At 35.1% G+C, this 17,583-nt stretch overlaps 1 protein-coding gene across 4 annotated transcripts in view; it reads left to right on the top strand.

Moving 5' to 3' along the window:
* The window catches only part of LOC105488986 (androglobin), a 234,652-nt gene that overhangs the window by 102,941 nt on the left and 114,128 nt on the right, over window positions 1-17,583 (top strand). For all 4 annotated transcript variants that reach the window (XM_011753533.3, XM_011753534.3, XM_011753535.3 and 1 more), the window contains exons 11-13: window positions 839-1,013; window positions 2,409-2,499; window positions 11,142-11,271. In XM_011753533.3, coding sequence (XP_011751835.2) covers window positions 839-1,013; window positions 2,409-2,499; window positions 11,142-11,271 — 396 coding nt within the window. The remainder of the gene's footprint in view (window positions 1-838; window positions 1,014-2,408; window positions 2,500-11,141; window positions 11,272-17,583) is intronic.

Below are 17,583 nucleotides of genomic sequence, written 5' to 3' on the forward strand. Positions count from 1 at the left end.
AATCGATCAAAATTGACTTTAATGTAGTTAATATTTCATCTTATTTTACTTTAAATGTTAAAGTAAGCTGTGAGTGTCAGAATTTGGCTATAGTATATATCACTTTAACATTCACATACTTTTTTATTTCCTTTGGCATGGTTCAGCCATAAATCAGTAACGTAAGTTCTAAGTAGAACTCAGGTATTATTCTGAATTATTCCAAAGCAGACTGGCTTCAGGAGGTCTAACATTAGAATATGAGAAGTATCTGCCTGGGCAGCTCCTTGATTTGGCAGGACAAAGGACAGCCTCTTCTCCCTGCACTTCTCTGGATTCCTCCACTGCCATGTGTAATCATGGGGATCTTCTGTGGAGGAACACATTGTTAGGGGAGGAAGGGTAAAGTGTAGACAAGACAGTCACTTACCACTTTATTTACCTGAACACATTCAAGAAAGGAGCCTTAAAAAAAATTAGGTAGCAATGGTTAGTTTTTTAAAAATATATATTAAGCACTAGTGTTAAAGCATTAACCTGTAAAAATAATGACTGATTAATTTTGGACTAACTGATGTGCTTTTTGTGCAATCTCACACAATCTTAAGCTTTTAGAACTGAAAAGTGTATTCTAGTTCCAGTCTCTCATTTTGTAAATAAAGAAGCAGGGCTCCAGAAACTTTAAAAGATGGAAAGAAATACAAATGATAATAATGCTTATATTAAGAGAGGTAGAGATATTGGGTGATTTTTTTCTTATTACCACCATATTGCTCTGTTGGTGATAGTGCTTTCATATTGGAAAAAGTATTACTTTAAATGGAGGAGAATGCTTTTCAATCTACTTTCCATCTTTTAGGCAGATTCTGCTGAGAAACTTAGAGAATATGGGCTTTCCCACATCTGTAGCCATCCTGTGCTGGTGACCAGAAGTAGGTCTTGTCCTCTGGTAGCACCACCAAAACCACCTCCTGTACCTCCCTGGAAACTCATTCGTCAAAAAAAGGAAACCGTTATAACAGATGAAGCTCAAGGTATGTATCACATCATTTTCAAATCCTTCTAATTAATGTATGAAAGTCTAACAGTTTCATTTGTGGTGAAAGATGTATGTCAAGGAAAATCACCCAACATTTCATCTAAAGCCTATGTTTAATTGTATGCCCAAATTTTATGTCTTTAAAGGATTTTATGTCTTTAAAGCTAAAAAGTTTGGTTAATGTCTGACTTGACCACATATATCAAGGTCGTTCTTTGAGTGATGACATTGTTATTAGTGTGATAGAAAAATTGTTGTAGCAAAGTGCAAAAACTTCCCAATCTTTGGTTTGTTTTTTTCATTCCTTCCTTCCTTCCTCCTTCCTCTCTCCGTCCCTCCTTCCTTCCTTCTCTCCTTCCCTCCCTTCCTTCCATCTTCTCCTTTATTGTTTCTTGAACCAAAGACCAGCATCCATTTGACACTTGAAAGGAAAACAAAATCCTTTATTTTAAAATGTTATATTTGGGTTAAATTCACATAATTTCTTAAAACAGTTATTCATTCAGGGCATCAAGGAATAGTTGAATGAAAGGAAGAATAGTGAACATGTAGGTAACTTCTGATTTTGCTACTGATTGCTGTGTAATTCTATGTAAGCAAATACTCTTTTATAAACTGGGGTTACAAATCTAACAATTGGTAGGATGCTGTAATGTCAGTATCCTACCTAGAGGCTCTTCACATAATTGTCTTTCTAAATTGAAAATTAACAGAAAATGGCATAGAACAGTCAAACAAAATTTATGTATTCCATGTCCCTGTCCCTTTGTTTTCCCCTAATAATCACCCCTAATGTTTAATTCCATTGTTCACCATGGTAATCACGTGCTGTGTCCTTTACTCATTGAGAATTTCTTTCTTCTAGATCAGCCTCAGACTCTTTAGGAATATCCACAAATCCTCTCCCGACCTGCTGCTTTCTTTTCACCTCATGATCATTACTTTGCTACAGTTTTTGTTCTTCCACTGCCGTATTCATATGGTAGTTCACATTTCCTTCTTATATCCTAAGCAATTGTGTTACAGAGGTTAACTAAGGGAACACTTCTTTTAGTAAAATACTTTTATAGAAACTCATTCCTGTACTTGAAATAGCAAATGCCAAGTAATAATTCTGTAAGACATTGCTCACTTTCTCCCTTGAGACTTAATTGTTTCACATAATCTGGAAAGAAATCGAAGAGTAGACAAAAGGAATTGAATACTGGAAAGATCTATAAACTCTTTCAATAAAAGCTTCATGTATGGTTTTACATTCCTATTTCACACTGTTGAAATCTGCTGAGTAAATAGTTAATCTAACCAGTACTGTATTAAATGTTAAATTCTGTATGCAATCTTGAAAGACTTTTTTAAATATACATCATACTTTCTAACTACTACTTTTTAGAGTTAATAGTAAAGAAGCCTGAACAATTCCTTGAGATTTCAAGTCCATTTTTGAATTATAGAATGACTCCGTTTACAATTCCAACAGAAACGTAAGTATATAACATTCTTCCTCACAAATGCGTCGTGTTAGTAAATATTTTGTGATGTGTCTGGTTAAAAATAACACCAAATGGGAGCATTTTGAAGAACAGTAATTTTAAAATAAGCCCACATAGATGTAAAAACTTCAAAAGGACATTTTCTTGACCTTTTATAGTTTGTAGTTACATTAATCCACTTAATTAACAAATACTTTTTGCTAATTTCTTGTGTGTGTTATGAGCTGAATGTTTGTATGCCCACCAAATTCATAGGTTAAAATTCTGACGTGCCAGTGTGGCTGCATTTGGAGATAAGGCCTCTAAGAAGGCAATTAAGGTGAAATGAGTGATAAGGCGGGGGTTACAGATCTGAGAGGATTGGTGACTTGTGAGGAGAGACACCAGAGAGTTTCCTCTCTCTCTCTCTCTCTCTCTCTCTGTCTCTTTCTCTCTCTCCAGGCACACACACAGTGGAAAAGCTATGTGAGCACACAGAGAAGGCAGCTGTTGGCAGGCAGGAAGGAGAGTCTTCCTAAGAAACAAACCCTGCTGGCACCCATCCTGACTAGTCTCAGACTTCCAGTCTCCAGAAATGTGAGAAAATAGATTTCTCCTATGGAAACCACCTAGCCTGTGGTATTTTGTTATGGCAGCCCGAGCAAGCAAATACAGACTTTGGTATGGAGAAATAGGGTGTGGCTGTAACAAATATCTGAAAGTGTGGAAGTGGCTTTCACATTTTCCTTGTTCTCTTTCAAATAGGCTTTCTCACTTTTCCCTATATGGGTAGGCTGAGAATTGTCCAAATCGATTTCTCTTTTCTAGCACTTTACTATAAGGAGTCAAGAGAAGGCATGCCGCACTTTCAACACTTTGCTTCGAAATTTCCTCAATCCAATATTCAATTTCACCGCTCACAAGTTTTACCTTCCGCAAAACACTGGAACACAGAAAATTCAGCTAAAGTCTTTGCCTAACAAGGGCGGCTTTTCCTCCATGGCCCAGTAACATGTTCCTCATTTCCATGTGAGACCTCATCAAAATGGCCTTTACTATCCATATTTCTACCAGAATTCAATTCACAGACACTTACGTATTTTCTAAGAAGATTGAGGCTTTCTCTATACCTCTCCTCTTTCCTTTTTGGGCCCTTTCCAGAACAGTCTTTAAAGGTCCATTCATGGCAGTGTAGGCTTTCTTTAGCATGTACCTCAAAACTCTTCCAGCTTTTATTACCCAGTTCCAAAACTGCTTCTGCACTTTTAGGTAGTTACTATAGCAGCAATGCCACTTGTAAGCATCCATTTTCTGTCTTAGCCTGTTTGGGCTGCTATAACAAAATGCCATAGACTAGTGGCTTGTAAACAACAAAAAAAATTTATCTTTCATACTTCTAGAGGCTGGAAAGTCCAAGAACTGCATGCCAGCAGAATCAATTTCTGGCAAGGATCTGCTTCCTTGTGCATGGCATCTTCTCACTGTGTACTCACATAGTGGAAGGGGTGAATGAGCTCTCTGGGGGTCTTTTACAAGGACACTAATGCCCTGCATGCAGACTTGAGTCACCTCCCAAAGGCCTCACCTCTTAATACCATTATTTCAGGGTTTAGGATCTCAACTTACAAATTTGATGGGGGAAATGTACACACACCTACAGATCACAGCACCTGCCTTCCCTTTCATCTAGTAAGTAGTGTGTTCTGTCGATGTGTTTTGTAAATTAATCCAGTTCTTCCCCTAAAAGGAATAATATTTAAAGTTCCTAAAATAATACATTTCAGCTTTTTTTATTGCCTATCTACATGAAAAATCTTCAAATATTTGACAACATTTATATATGCACCACTCCATTCTCTTATTATTAGGTTTCTAGATGTGTAAAAGAACACTGTGTAAGTAGTTTTCCAGTCCCACTGGACATTTCAGTTACAAAAGCCAATGGAATTTCTATTCCTATTAAAACTACTATTAATTAGCCTTCTGTCACTTGGACACAAACAGTCCTAACTGATACTGCAATATAATAGAAATGCAATGCAATATTATCAACAGTATCATTAATTTAGTCAAAATTTGGGCTATATTAACCACTTGTAATACACACATTATTAATATATTAAATAATGTCTTTCCTTCTTAAGTAGAGCTTCCTTGCTTCCTGGATGAATCATACTTAGCATTATTACCATACTGTCTTCTAATAGAGGGACCTCAAGGACTTTGAGGAACAATTACCCTAACATTCAATGACCTGAGACTACTGGGTTTTCTGGGGCTTTGTTTCAGTGATTGGCTTAGTTGCAGTTTTAATTTTTCTTTCATAGAACTAATGATGTCTTTATCAGTTCTTAATATTGTCTGCTTCCAATAGCCTTCCCGTCTCCAAATTTGTCTCTAATTTTCTGAGTGTAATGAGTAACGTCACCAGATTTTTAGAATTAGTTAACTAACGTTGGCTTGTATATACTTATAATAAAGACATTAGGGTTAGCATATGGGCTTTGTATCTACATTGTAATAATTGGATATTTAACGTAGTAACTTGGGAATCATAGGTATTAAGTAAATATTAATTGAATTGAAAATATTTTGAAGTACCTAAGTTATTCAGTATTTTAAATTATGTTCTTTCCTTTATGGTAGGCACTAGGCACATGTGGCTATATAAATTTTTTAAGTTAATTAACATTATGTAAAATTACAAATTAATTTCCTTAGTTGCATTAGCCACATTTTAAGTTCTCAGTGGTCAAATGTTCTAAGTAAACATTTTTATCATTGCATAAGTTTCTTCTAAATATTAAAAGGAATGAACAAGTGACCTGACCATAACTGTAGCATTTTACTATAACAGTATTATTATATCATTTTTAGTTTTTATTTTAATCTATATTCATAGATTAAAATGAAAAGCTCATCCATTTATATAATACAACATAACTAAGTGGCATTTTCTTTGCCCTGTTAAGAAGACCAATTGAATGTAATTGTCCTAATACGATAGTTAAAACATTTCAACCTTTTAAATCAGTTTTATTTAATACATAAAATTGTATGCTTTGATGTCAAATATACTAAAATTTGTGTCATTGCAGTGATTATACAAAAGCAATATTTCTTAAGTTCCCTTTTATAGTAAGAAATACTTTTTTTTTTTTTTTCCGAGATGGAGTCTGCTCTGTTGCCCAGGCTAGAGTGCAGTGGCGCAATCTTGGCTCACTGCAACCTCTGCCTACCGGGTTCAAGCGATTCTCCTGCATCAACCTCCCAAGTAGCTGGGATTACAGGTGTGTGCCACCACACCTGGCTAATTTTTGTACTTTTAGTAGAGGTGGGATTTCACCATGTTGGCCAGGCTGGTCTCTATCTCCTGACCTCAGGTGATCCACCCGCCTTGGCCTCCCAAAGTGCAGGGATTACAGGCGTGAGCCACCATGCCCAGCCAGAAATACTTATTTTAAGATAAATTTTGAATTGGTTGGAATAAGGCCTACTTCAAATGTTCTTTAGCATCATAAAATTTAAAAAATAATAAATTAAAAGATCCCCCTTATCCCAAGGATATTAAAATAGAGGATTGAGGGGACACGAGGATTAACTAGCAAGGGCACTGTTTTCGTGAGGAAAAATTTATTAATTAATCAATGAAAACTCTGACTGAAAAAATAAAGTGATATGAAAATATTATATGTAAAACAAAGATACTATTGAAAAATGACCTCACTTTTCTCTTTCACATTGTCTGTTTTACTGCTTTGGTGAGATGACACAGCTGCTCAAATTATGTTCCTAAAAGGAGTAGACAATATAAGAGTATAAGCTGGTGAAAGATGAAAGGCAGTGATAAGAAGTTGGGATATTGCCTGGAGGCAGAAGAGAGCCAGAGAGGTTTGGAGTATTTCATATTTAGAAGTACTCTAATTTTTTTTTTTCTTGTTTCAAGTAATTATGCTGATGGGAAAAATCTGTCTGGCTTTACAGATTTGGCTACTGTTTTAGAACAACAAAAAAGCATCTTATCTACTTTAATCATTAGCACTGATGAATATTTTCCGTTATTACCAGCTAATTAAATTACAAGATTAAATGATTGTCATAGAAACGTGGAAAACCAGGTGTGTCACTCTTAGGGACCAAAAAAAAAAAAAAAAAAAAAGACTAAATACAACAGCAAAGACAATGAAGAACAATGAAGAGAAAGGGGGAAGGAGGAGGAAGAGGAACCCAAATTCACTAATATTTGAACATGACCATAGGGATAGAAAGAAAGACTGTGAAGTTGAATCTGAAGTTTTTATTGAATCAGAAGAACTTTACAAATAGGAATAACTGGTGTATTGGATGATATTAGTGCAGGGTATGATGGTTGCCATTAAAATTGTGGTAATTTTTAATGCAGCAATAGGTGGCTAATACATGGTTATACACATATATCAAAGACTAGCAAATTTACACTTTGAACGTGGGCAATTAGTTGTACTTCAATTATCCTTTAATAGAGTGGTAAAAATATAAAAAAGAATGTATGTAAAGGGATTTAAAAAATAAAATAGAAATTCTAGAAGCAAGGAATATAATAACTAGGACCCAGAACTCAATAGATGTGCTTAAGAACACATTAGATATAGACTAAAGGAGAATAAGCAAAATTGAAAATAGATTAGAAGATAATATCTAGACTAAAGCATGGAGACAAAAAAAAATGGGGAAAAAAGTACAGTTAAGACCTATGAGACACGTTGAATATGACCAGTGTACTTGCCAGTGGTTCTCAGAAGTAGAAGATAAAGAGATTTGGAAATAATTAAATCATCAAATCTTAATGGCCAAAAGAATCCCTAAAGGGGAAAGTTTAAGTCAAGATTCAGGAAGTCTTAGAAAGACTAAGTAATATAAATACAAAGAAAACTGCAGCTAAACATATCATAGTAAAACCAAAGACAAATATAATGCAATAATATAAAGCAATAAAAGTGAAATAAAGACTGCTATACAAAGCAATATGGATGAATCTCACATACACTCACAAAATTTAGACCAAATAAGTCTGGTACACAAAGTACATGGTTAGTTTTCAGTTATCTTATTAATATACAGTAAGAAAAGAAAAATTTTAAAAAGCAATACATGGAGTTGGAAGTAACCAGTGTGGTCGTCTGTGGTGAGGAGAGTTGGCCATGATGGGGACATGCTTCTAGCAGGGTTTGTGGGTTGTTAGTAATATGAAAAACGCTTGATCTGAGTAATGGTGATATGACGATGTTTACTTTGTGATATTTCAGCAAGTGTATATTCATTGTTTAACAATATTTAAACATGTATTTTAAGCTTCAATAAAACTGTATTAAAATCATTGAATGGTCTGTACCATCAGTCACACATAAAATGGCCATTAAATATGTTTTTAGCCTTCTCTTGGATAGACTACAGTCTGTGATAGGAATATAAACTGATAAGAGAAAAGCAGTCAAAATTTAGATCTGTAGCATGTTCATTGTGCTTTACTACTTTTAGATACTCTTTACATCACAGGCAGTTAATTTACACTTTTATTTATTCTATTTAAGTTTATAATACTGGGGATATTCTTCAAATATTTTACCTTTAAGACTTTGTCAGTTCTATGCATCGACAAGTGAACGTTGAAAAGTGGGTAGGGAGGGAGCACTACACAGCACTACTAGACAAATATTGGCAGTTGTCAACGTCAAGCCATGCAGCACAGTTTTATAACCAGAAAAAAACATTTCCTGCTACTTTGGTTTTAAAATTTTGTTATTGTTGCAAATTAATAAATCTACTTTTATTCTCAAACTTTTGGGTTTTTGTTTTGTTTTGTTTTTTGAGATAGGGTCTTGCTCTGTTACCCAGCTGGTCTCAAATTTCTGATTTCAAGTGGTGCCTCTTGCCTCAGTCTCCCAAATAGTTGAGACTACAGGCACTTTCCACCATGCCCAGCATAAAATTTGTGTTATAATTTCTAATAAATCAATGTAGTAATCTCTATAAACACTTAAAATAAATTAGTTAAATTTATTTAAATATTTTACATTGCATTTGCAACTTTACTAGGTTGTTTTCTCTTCAAGCATTTTAAAAGCCAAAAATGAAAGCAAAAAAGTCTTCGCAAGTATTTAAATCATTACAAAGTCAAATAATCAAAATCACGTATTTGTAGAAATTTAATTTTTCCTATACATACTATTCGTGTTTACAAACCAAAATTTTCCTATACCTTTTAACTTAAGCATATAGCTAAAATTAAATATTAAGCTATACATTTAAAGGCCTAATTTCTAGATTATATAACATGCTAAATGCTTTCATGTATTATAAAAACTCACACATGGTTTCTTAGTCTGTTCTGGCTGCTATAACAAAAATACCATACACTGGGTGGCTTATAAACAACAGAAATTTATTTCTCACAGTTCTGAAGACAGGAAGTCCCAGATCAAGGCACTGGCAGATTTGGTGTCTGGTGTGGGCTCACTTTCATAGATGGCTTCCTTTTCCTCTATAGCCTCACAGGGTGGAAAGGGCAAAAAATTATTCTGTGGTCTGTTTTGTAAGGATTCTAATGCCAATCATGAGGGCTGTACCCTCGTGACCTAATAAGAGGCTCCACCTCCAAATACCATCACATTGGGGATTAGGTTTCAACATCTGAATTTTGGAGGAACACAAACATTTAGTCACACACAGAATTTTTCTAAACTTAACATAAAAATGTTAATGCTTCATGATTTCTGATTAATGTTATGCTTAAGCTACCCACTGTTTTAGTCAGGGATCTCCAGAGAGACTGAATGAATGCGGAATATAGACATCGACACAGATATAGATAAAGATATGAATATAAATATATGACAGGAGGTTCATTAGAGGAATTGGCTCACTGGTTATGGAAGCTGAGAAGACTCAAGATAGGTTGTCTGCAAGCTGGAGAACCAGGGAGGTCAGTAGCGCGTGGTTCAGTCCAAATCTAGAGGCCTCAAAACCCAGGAAGCTATGGTGTAACTCTCAGTCTGAAGACAAAGGTACGAGAACCCAGGGAGTTGTCAGCACAAGTCCCAGAGTCCAAAGGGCAGAGGCCCTGGGCTTTTGATGTCTAAGGGCAGAAGAAGGGCATCCCAGCTCCAGAAGAGAAAGTGAATTCACCTTTCCTCTGCCATTTTCTTCTGCCCAGGCCTCCAGGTAATTTGATGGCACACATCTACATTGAGGGTGGATCCTCTCTCAGTCCACCGACTCATACGCCAATTTCTGGAAGCACTCTCACAGACACACCCAGAAATAATGTTTTACTAGTCACCTTGGCAGCCCTCATGCCAGTCAAGATGGCACCTAAAATTCACCACACTCACTAAGATGATGATTTTGCTATTCAAAATAATTTTTGTTTCTCTCTTCAGGTAGTTGAGTTTGCGTATCAGAGATTTTGTGGGTTGTAAGAAATAGAACTGCAGACCTCAAGGACAAATTTTCTTACAATTTAAATAGTCATAGCCAGCCTTTTAGAATCTCTACACCAATAGGGACCCCAAATGGGCTAGTTTCATAACCTAAATTCCCTGAGTGACTTACGTTTTCCTTTTGTCTTCTTTCAGCTGTATTACTTGATTGAAGTCCGTGAAATTCTAATACCCAGATACAGGTGGCTTCATCACCTGATTGGATTCTACTAATCTGTTCACTGCTTGAATCTGTTATTAATTCATTTACATATTCATTTCTGACAGAGCCAAATCAGAGATATGTGAATGACATTTCATCCTGCGTGGCAGACATGCCCCTTGTCCTGCTTTGCTGTCGCAGGTCAACATAAGAGCAAGCCTGTGTTTTAATGAGCCTTTGAAGGTGACTGCTGTCACAGCTTTCTATCTTAGGAACATTGTCTTTGTAGCAACACTCCGGGACTTACCCATTCTTGGCTCCTGGCCATGTCTGGTAGAATTGGAGACTCACAACCAAGTTTGTGCTACCCTCTAGTGGCAGTTTTGTGTAAATCAGAGAAGTTTAGTTACAAGTGAATTTTTACAGAACACTAACTGGAAAAAATATCCAAGTTGATGAAGTCTATATACATGGAATTTAATTTTATCTTTGAAACACACTTACTTAAAAAATGCATATACTACAAAAATGTCTTTACGTACCTATAAAATTCTAGCAATAGCAATGGCAATTTGGAGTCATACCAGCAATTACTTGAAAGGAAAGACTATATGCTTGGGTAGCTGGTATGAATGTCACAGTGATAAACTTAAGTGCTCAAGACTCATAATTAAATTTCTGACCCTTAATTCTGTTTCACTGATACATCACTCTGATACTTAATTAAATCAATTCCACATATCAAATTTCTGTTTCGATCATCAAAACCCAAAGTTGACCACCAAAGCTTTAAAACAAATAATGTTCTAGAATTTTTACGTCAATTTGTTGACTAATATACAATATTTTTAGTAGCATAGAAAGATATTCAATGTTTTAACATGAGGTAAAAAACATTACTGGTAGTAAAAGAATGAGAATGACAAATAGAACACAATCAGAACTTTCTATTGTTGACAAAAATGCAGTTGTTTATTAATAACTATAAGCAGAAGATCAAAACAATAGAAGTTTGGGGTTTGTTTTTCTCTTAGGCATTATGTGCGCTCCTTAATTAAGAAAGGAATACCTCCAGGATCTGATTTACCTTCTGTCAGTGAAACTGATGAAACTGCAATGCATAGCCAGACGGACTTGAGTCAAATAGCAAAAGCTACATCTCAGGTAACTATGTTACTCTTACTATTGGCCCAACTCTTAATGATACAAGACTTTTTCCTTATATTGTGAAAACATAGTATACATACAAAATAATGTATAATATGGATCTGAACAGTATAAAGAATAGTGTTAAAATAAATATCTTATGTATCCATCACCTAGGTTAGAAAATGGAATAATCATCTGCTATAGAAGTCCCTGTGTGTTTCTTCTTGGTTGTATTTTCTGTCTGCCACTCAGATTTTGCTAATAAACAACTTCATACTTTTCTCATTTTGCCAATTATAACTTAACATCTTGTTTGTGAGATTCCTCCCTTTTGTTTTATGTCTGGTTCATTTCACTAACCAATGGCATTTATTGTATAAAATTATGCTACAGATGGTTTTTAATCTATCACAGTGTTAGTGGCTATATTAGTTGCTTCTTGTTTCTTACTATTGTAAGCAATAGTATCATGATTTTTCTCAAATGTCCCTTGATATGTCCTCTAGAAACAGGTACAAGAGTGTCTTCAGTTTCAGGGTTCATAACCCTTTATGTGCGATGACTCCCCTTAACAATTTTTTTAAAACTCTAGCACATTGAAAACAACTCATCTTTTCTCCATGTTAATTAACCGAGAATTGTTGATAAGGAACATAATTAACACTGAGAGAACATACAACTTCACTATTTGGTGGTTGAATGACTACTAAGCATAGTTGCTCTAATTGCCTATCTATATAGGTCACAGGAGTATCCGGAGACGAGGAGATATGACCACATGAAATACAGCAGTAGGTCTAAAACCTGCTGTAATTTCAAAGTGCTAATCAGCTTACATATTCTTGTAAGATATTTGCAACAACTATAATATAATGTAAAATATTGTGACATTTTGTGGATAGGGTCACAGTTATTGCTCTCAACATTGTGACTGCTTGCCTGTATTGACAAATTGATAATTGAAAAACAAATGCTGAATGTCAGTCAAACATGTAATGTCTTTCTAACCATCCACATTAATGGATTCATGAAATTTAACTATGAGCTTCATTGGAGATCAGATTAGGAAACCCTGTTCTAGGATATGAATCTAGCAGTCTAGTTAATAGGACATTCATTCATCTGCTTGACCCTACAATAAAATGCCAAACCTTTTTCCGAATGGGTGTAGTAATACCCACGCCTGTCAGTACCAAGAGTTTTCTTTATGACAGCATTTGGTAATGTATGATATTTGCTAAAGTGGTGGCTATAAAATGGTATTTTGTTTTTTATTAGAAATGCATAATTTATTGACATATTAACCCATATATGCCTGAGGTTGCAATTTTTCGAATTTGAAAAATCAGACCTTGGCAATGACCTTGAGCAGCAGGATGTTTAGCTTTCCAATGCAAAACAAATGTAAAGAAATCTTGCTTCCATTTATGTACCTCTCCATCCCATTTTCACCATTCTGCCCTCCATAGGAAACTTTCAGGATTTTTTTTTTTTTTTTTTTTTTTTTTTTTGAGACGGAGTTTCACTCTGTCGCCTGGGCTGGAGTCAATGGTGCAATCTCGGCTCACTGCAAGCTCCGCCCCCCGGGTTCACGCCATTCATTCTCCTGCCTCAGCCTCCGGAGTAGCTGGGACTACAGGCACCGCCAGCACGCCCGGCTAATTTTTTGTATTTTTAGTAGAGACGGAGTTTCACCGTGTTAGCCAGGATGGTCTCGATCTCCTGACCTCGTGATCTGCCCGCCTCAGCTTCCCAAAGTGCTGGAATTACAGGCGTGCGCCTCCGTGCCCGGCCGAGGATTTTTTAATGTAAATGCAAAGAAACATACACACAGTATTTCACAAATTCCTTTTTTTTTTCCACTCAAAATTCAATAATCTTAAAACAATACTTAATATATGCTGGAGATATTTCAGTCTATACCTAAAGAGTATCTTCATTCTGAAAGCTTCATAATTTTTTATTATGTAAATTAACCATAGTTTATTTCTATCAATTTGTATAGATGGAATCTTGGGTTGATTTTACTCTTTTGCTATTGTAAATAATACTGCTATGAATGAATTTGTACATGTAGTGGGATTGTTTGGTCAACAAATAAAATTCTATTAGAATTTTAAAATAATTATTGCTAAATATACATGATAAGATTACACCCAGGTTGTACGAATGTTTCCTTATAGCCACATGGAGTGTGTAGAAGTTTTATAAAAATTTTGCCAATCAGATTGGTAAGAAATAGTAGTTCATTTTGCTTTTCCATTGAATTGATTGTTATTGTGACTGAACATCTTTGTATACATTTACTGCTATTTCTGTTTGTGCTACTGTGCAATGCCTGCTTATATCTTTTGCTTAATTTCCGTTTGGGTTGTATTCCTGTTTAACCAATTCATAGATATTCTTTGTGAAATACGGAGACTTATTCTTTATTAGCTATGTATTTCGTATGTTCTAAGTTTATCTTTTCAATCTTATTTATGTCTTTTTAAAATTTATTTTTAATTGATAAAAAATTTTATATATTTATAGTGTAAAACATGTTTTGAAATATATATATAGCTGAATAACTAAATTGAGCTGATTAATATATGTATTACTTCACGTTCCTCTCATTTTTTGTTGTGAGAACACTAAAATCTTCTGTCTTAGCAATTTTCAAGAATACATTAACCATAGGCCCCATGTTGTAAACTGGATCTCTTGAATTTATCTCTACTAACTGAAACTTTGTATCCTTTGACCAGCATTTTCCCAATCACCCACACCCAGCCCCTGGTAACTACCATTCTACTCTCCACTTCTTTGAGTTCAGCTGTGTTAGATTCCACATGTAAGTGAGATTATGTGGTATCTATTTTTCTGTGTCTGGCTTATTTAACTTCACATAACGTCCTCCAGGTTTATCCTAGTTATTGCAAATGATAAAGTTTCTTTTTAAAGGCTGAATAGCATTCTATTTTTTATATATACCATATTTTCCTTATTCATTCATCCGTGGATGGACAATTTGTTTGATTTCATATTTTGGCTTTGTGAATAACGCTATAATGAAGATGGGAAGGCAGGTATCTCTTTGCTTTTTGACACACTAATTTCATTTCCTTTGGATACACACTCAGAAGTGGGATTGCTGGATCATATGATTGCCCTATTTTAGGTTTTTTTTTTCAACCTCCATACTGTTTTATACAGTGACTACACCATTCTACCTTCTCACCAGCAATATACAAGGTTTCCCTTATTTCCACATTCTTGCTAACACTTACCTTTTGTCTTCTTGATAACAGCCATTTTAACAGGTGTGAAGTGATAGCTTATTGTGGTCTTAATTTATGTTCCTCAATGATTAGTTATGTTGAGCATTTTTTTAAAACATGTATGTTGGCCATTTATATGTCTTCTCCTGAGAAATGCCTATTCAGATTCTTTGCTTATTTTTCAGTTGGGTTGTTTCCTTGTTGATGAGTTGTTTGAGTTCCTTATGTGTTTTGAATATTAACCTCTTATCAGATGTATGATTTACAAATATTTTCTCCCATTCTATAGATTGTCTCCTTATAATTGTTTCCTTTGCTATGCAAAAAGAAACATTTTAGTTTGATATAATTCCTTTTGTCTGTTTGCGATTGTTGCCTGTGCTTTAGGGACTAAAACTTGTTGCCCAGGCCAAGATCTTGGAGCTTATGCCTTGTGTTTTCTTCTAGTAGTTTCATGCATTCAGCATACATTCAGGTCTTACAATTAAGTTCTTAATCCATTTTGAGTTTATTTTTGTATATGGTATGAGGTGACTTTCCTCTTTTGTAAATGGATATCCTAACATCATTTACTGAAGAGACTCTCCTTTCTTCCATTGTGTGTTCTTGTCAATCTTTTTTGACCATAATAGCTTGAATTTATTTTTGACTCTCTACTCTGTTCCACTGGTCTATTTATTTTGAAGTCAGCTAGTGCAGTGTCTCCCACTTTGTTCTTTTGCTTTGGCTATTTTTGTGGTTTCACATGGATTTTAGGATGTTTTAATATATCGGTGAAAAATCTCATGAGAATGTTGATAGATTATATTGAATCTGTACATTGCTTTGGCTAGTGCAGCCATTTTAACAATATGAATTCTTCCAATTCATGAACATGGGACATCTTTCCATTTACTTAAGTCTTATTTTATTTCATCAATATTTTATTTTATAGTATTCAGAATATAGGTTTTCACCTCCTTAGTTCAATTTATTCCTAAATATGTTTTGGCAGCTATTGTAAATGGAATTATTTTACTGATTTCTATTTTTGTTTTTTGTATGTTGATTTTGTATCCTGCAACTTTATTGAGTTTATATATTAGATCTAACAGGATTTTTTTTCTTTTTTTTTTTTTTTTTTGAGACGGAGTCTCGCTCTGTCACCCAGGCTGGAGTGCAGTGGCGCAATCTCAGCTCACTGCAAGCTCCACCTTCCGGGTTCATGCCATTCTCCTGCCTCAGCCTCCTGAGTAGCTGGGACTACAGGTGCTTGCCACAGTGCCTGGCTAATTTTTTGTGTTTTTAGTAGAGACGGGGTTTCGCCATGGATCTAACAGGATTTTTAATGGGGTTTTAAGGGGTTCTATATATAAGATTGTATTATCTGCAAAGAGGAAAATTTCAGCTTCTTTCTTTACAGTTTGAGTGCCTTTTCTTTATTTTGCCTAATTGCTCTAGTTAGGACTTTAGGTGACATGTTGAATAGAAGTGGTTATTTTCCTTGTCTTACTCTTGATCTTGGAAGTAAAGCTTTCAACTTTTCACTGTTGAGTATGTTAGCTATGAGTTTGTCATATATGGCCTTTACTGTGTTTAAGTACATTCTTTATATTAGTTGTCAGTTGAGAGTTTTTTTTTTATCATAAAAGGATGTTGAATTTTGTTAAATGCTGTTATTACATCTATTCACATGATTGCATGGTTCTTGTCTTTTATTCTTTTAATGTGGTATATCATATTTGTAGATTTGCATATGTCAAACCATCCTTGCATCTCTGGGGAAAATCCCACTTAATCATGGTAAATGATCTTTGTAATGTGCTGTTGAATTATGTTTACTAGTATTTTATTAAAGATTTTTGCATGTATGTTCATCAGGGATATTGACCTAAGGTTTATTTTCTTATAATGTCCTTGTCTGGCTTTGGTATCAAGATAATGCTTGTCCTGTATAATTAGTTTGAAAGTATTCCCTCTTTGTCAGATTTTTTGGAAGAGTTTTAGAAGGATGGTAGCAATTCTTGTTTAAATATTTGGAAGAATTCAGCAGTGAAGCCATAAGGTCCTGGACTTTTCTTTTATAAGAGACTTTTTATTTTAAGATATAGGGTCTTTCCCTGTTGCCAAGGCTGGAGTGCAGTGGCATGATCATAACTTACTGCAGCCTTGAACTCCTGGGCTCAAGCAATCTTCCTGCCTTACCCTCCCAAGTAGCTGTTACTACAGGCATGCACCACCACACTTTTTAAAAAAATTACAAATAGGGTCTTCCTATGTTGCCTAGGCTAGTCTCAAACTCTTCGCTTCAATCCTCCTGGCTTGGCCTCCCAAAGTTCTGGAATTACAGGCATAAGCATTGCACCCGGCCAACATGGGTTCAGTTTTTTGTTTTGTTTGTTTGCTTGTTTGTTTGTTTGAGATGGAGTCTCGCTCTGTTGCCAGGCTGTAGTGCAGTGGTGCAATCTGGGGTCACTGCAACCTCTGCCTCCTGAGTTCAAGTGATTCTCCTGCCTCAGCCTCCCAAGTAGTTGGGGCTACAGGTGCATGCCACCACACCCAGCTAACTTTTTGTATTTTTAGTAGAGATGGGATTTCACCATGTTGGCCAGGATGGTTTCGATCTATTGACCTTGTCATCTACCTGCCTCAGCCTCCCAAAGTGCTGGGATTACAGACGTGAGCCACAGTTTTTATTACTAATGTAATCCCCTTGCTCATATTGTTCTGTTCAGATTTTATATTTTTATGATTCAGTCTTGGTAAGTTGTACATGTCTAGAAATTTGTTTCTTCTAGGTTATCCAATTGGTTGTCATATAATTATACATAATAGATTCTTAGGATTGTTTGTATTTTTGCAGTATCATTTGTAATACTTCCTTTTTTATTTCTGATTTTGTTTGAGTCTTCTCTCCTTTTTCTTAATTAGTCTAGCAAAAGGTTTGTCAGTTTCGTTTATCTTTTCAAAAATCAGCTCAGTTTTCTTTTTTCTTGTTTATTTCTGTTCTGAGCTTTATTATTTCCTTTCTTCTACTAATTTTAGGTTTAGGTTTAGTTTGCTTTCTTTTCTTCTAGTTCCCTGAGGT

Source organism: Macaca nemestrina, chromosome 5 (genome assembly GCF_043159975.1).
Source record: "Macaca nemestrina isolate mMacNem1 chromosome 5, mMacNem.hap1, whole genome shotgun sequence".
NCBI classification, from domain to species: Eukaryota; Metazoa; Chordata; class Mammalia; order Primates; family Cercopithecidae; genus Macaca; species Macaca nemestrina.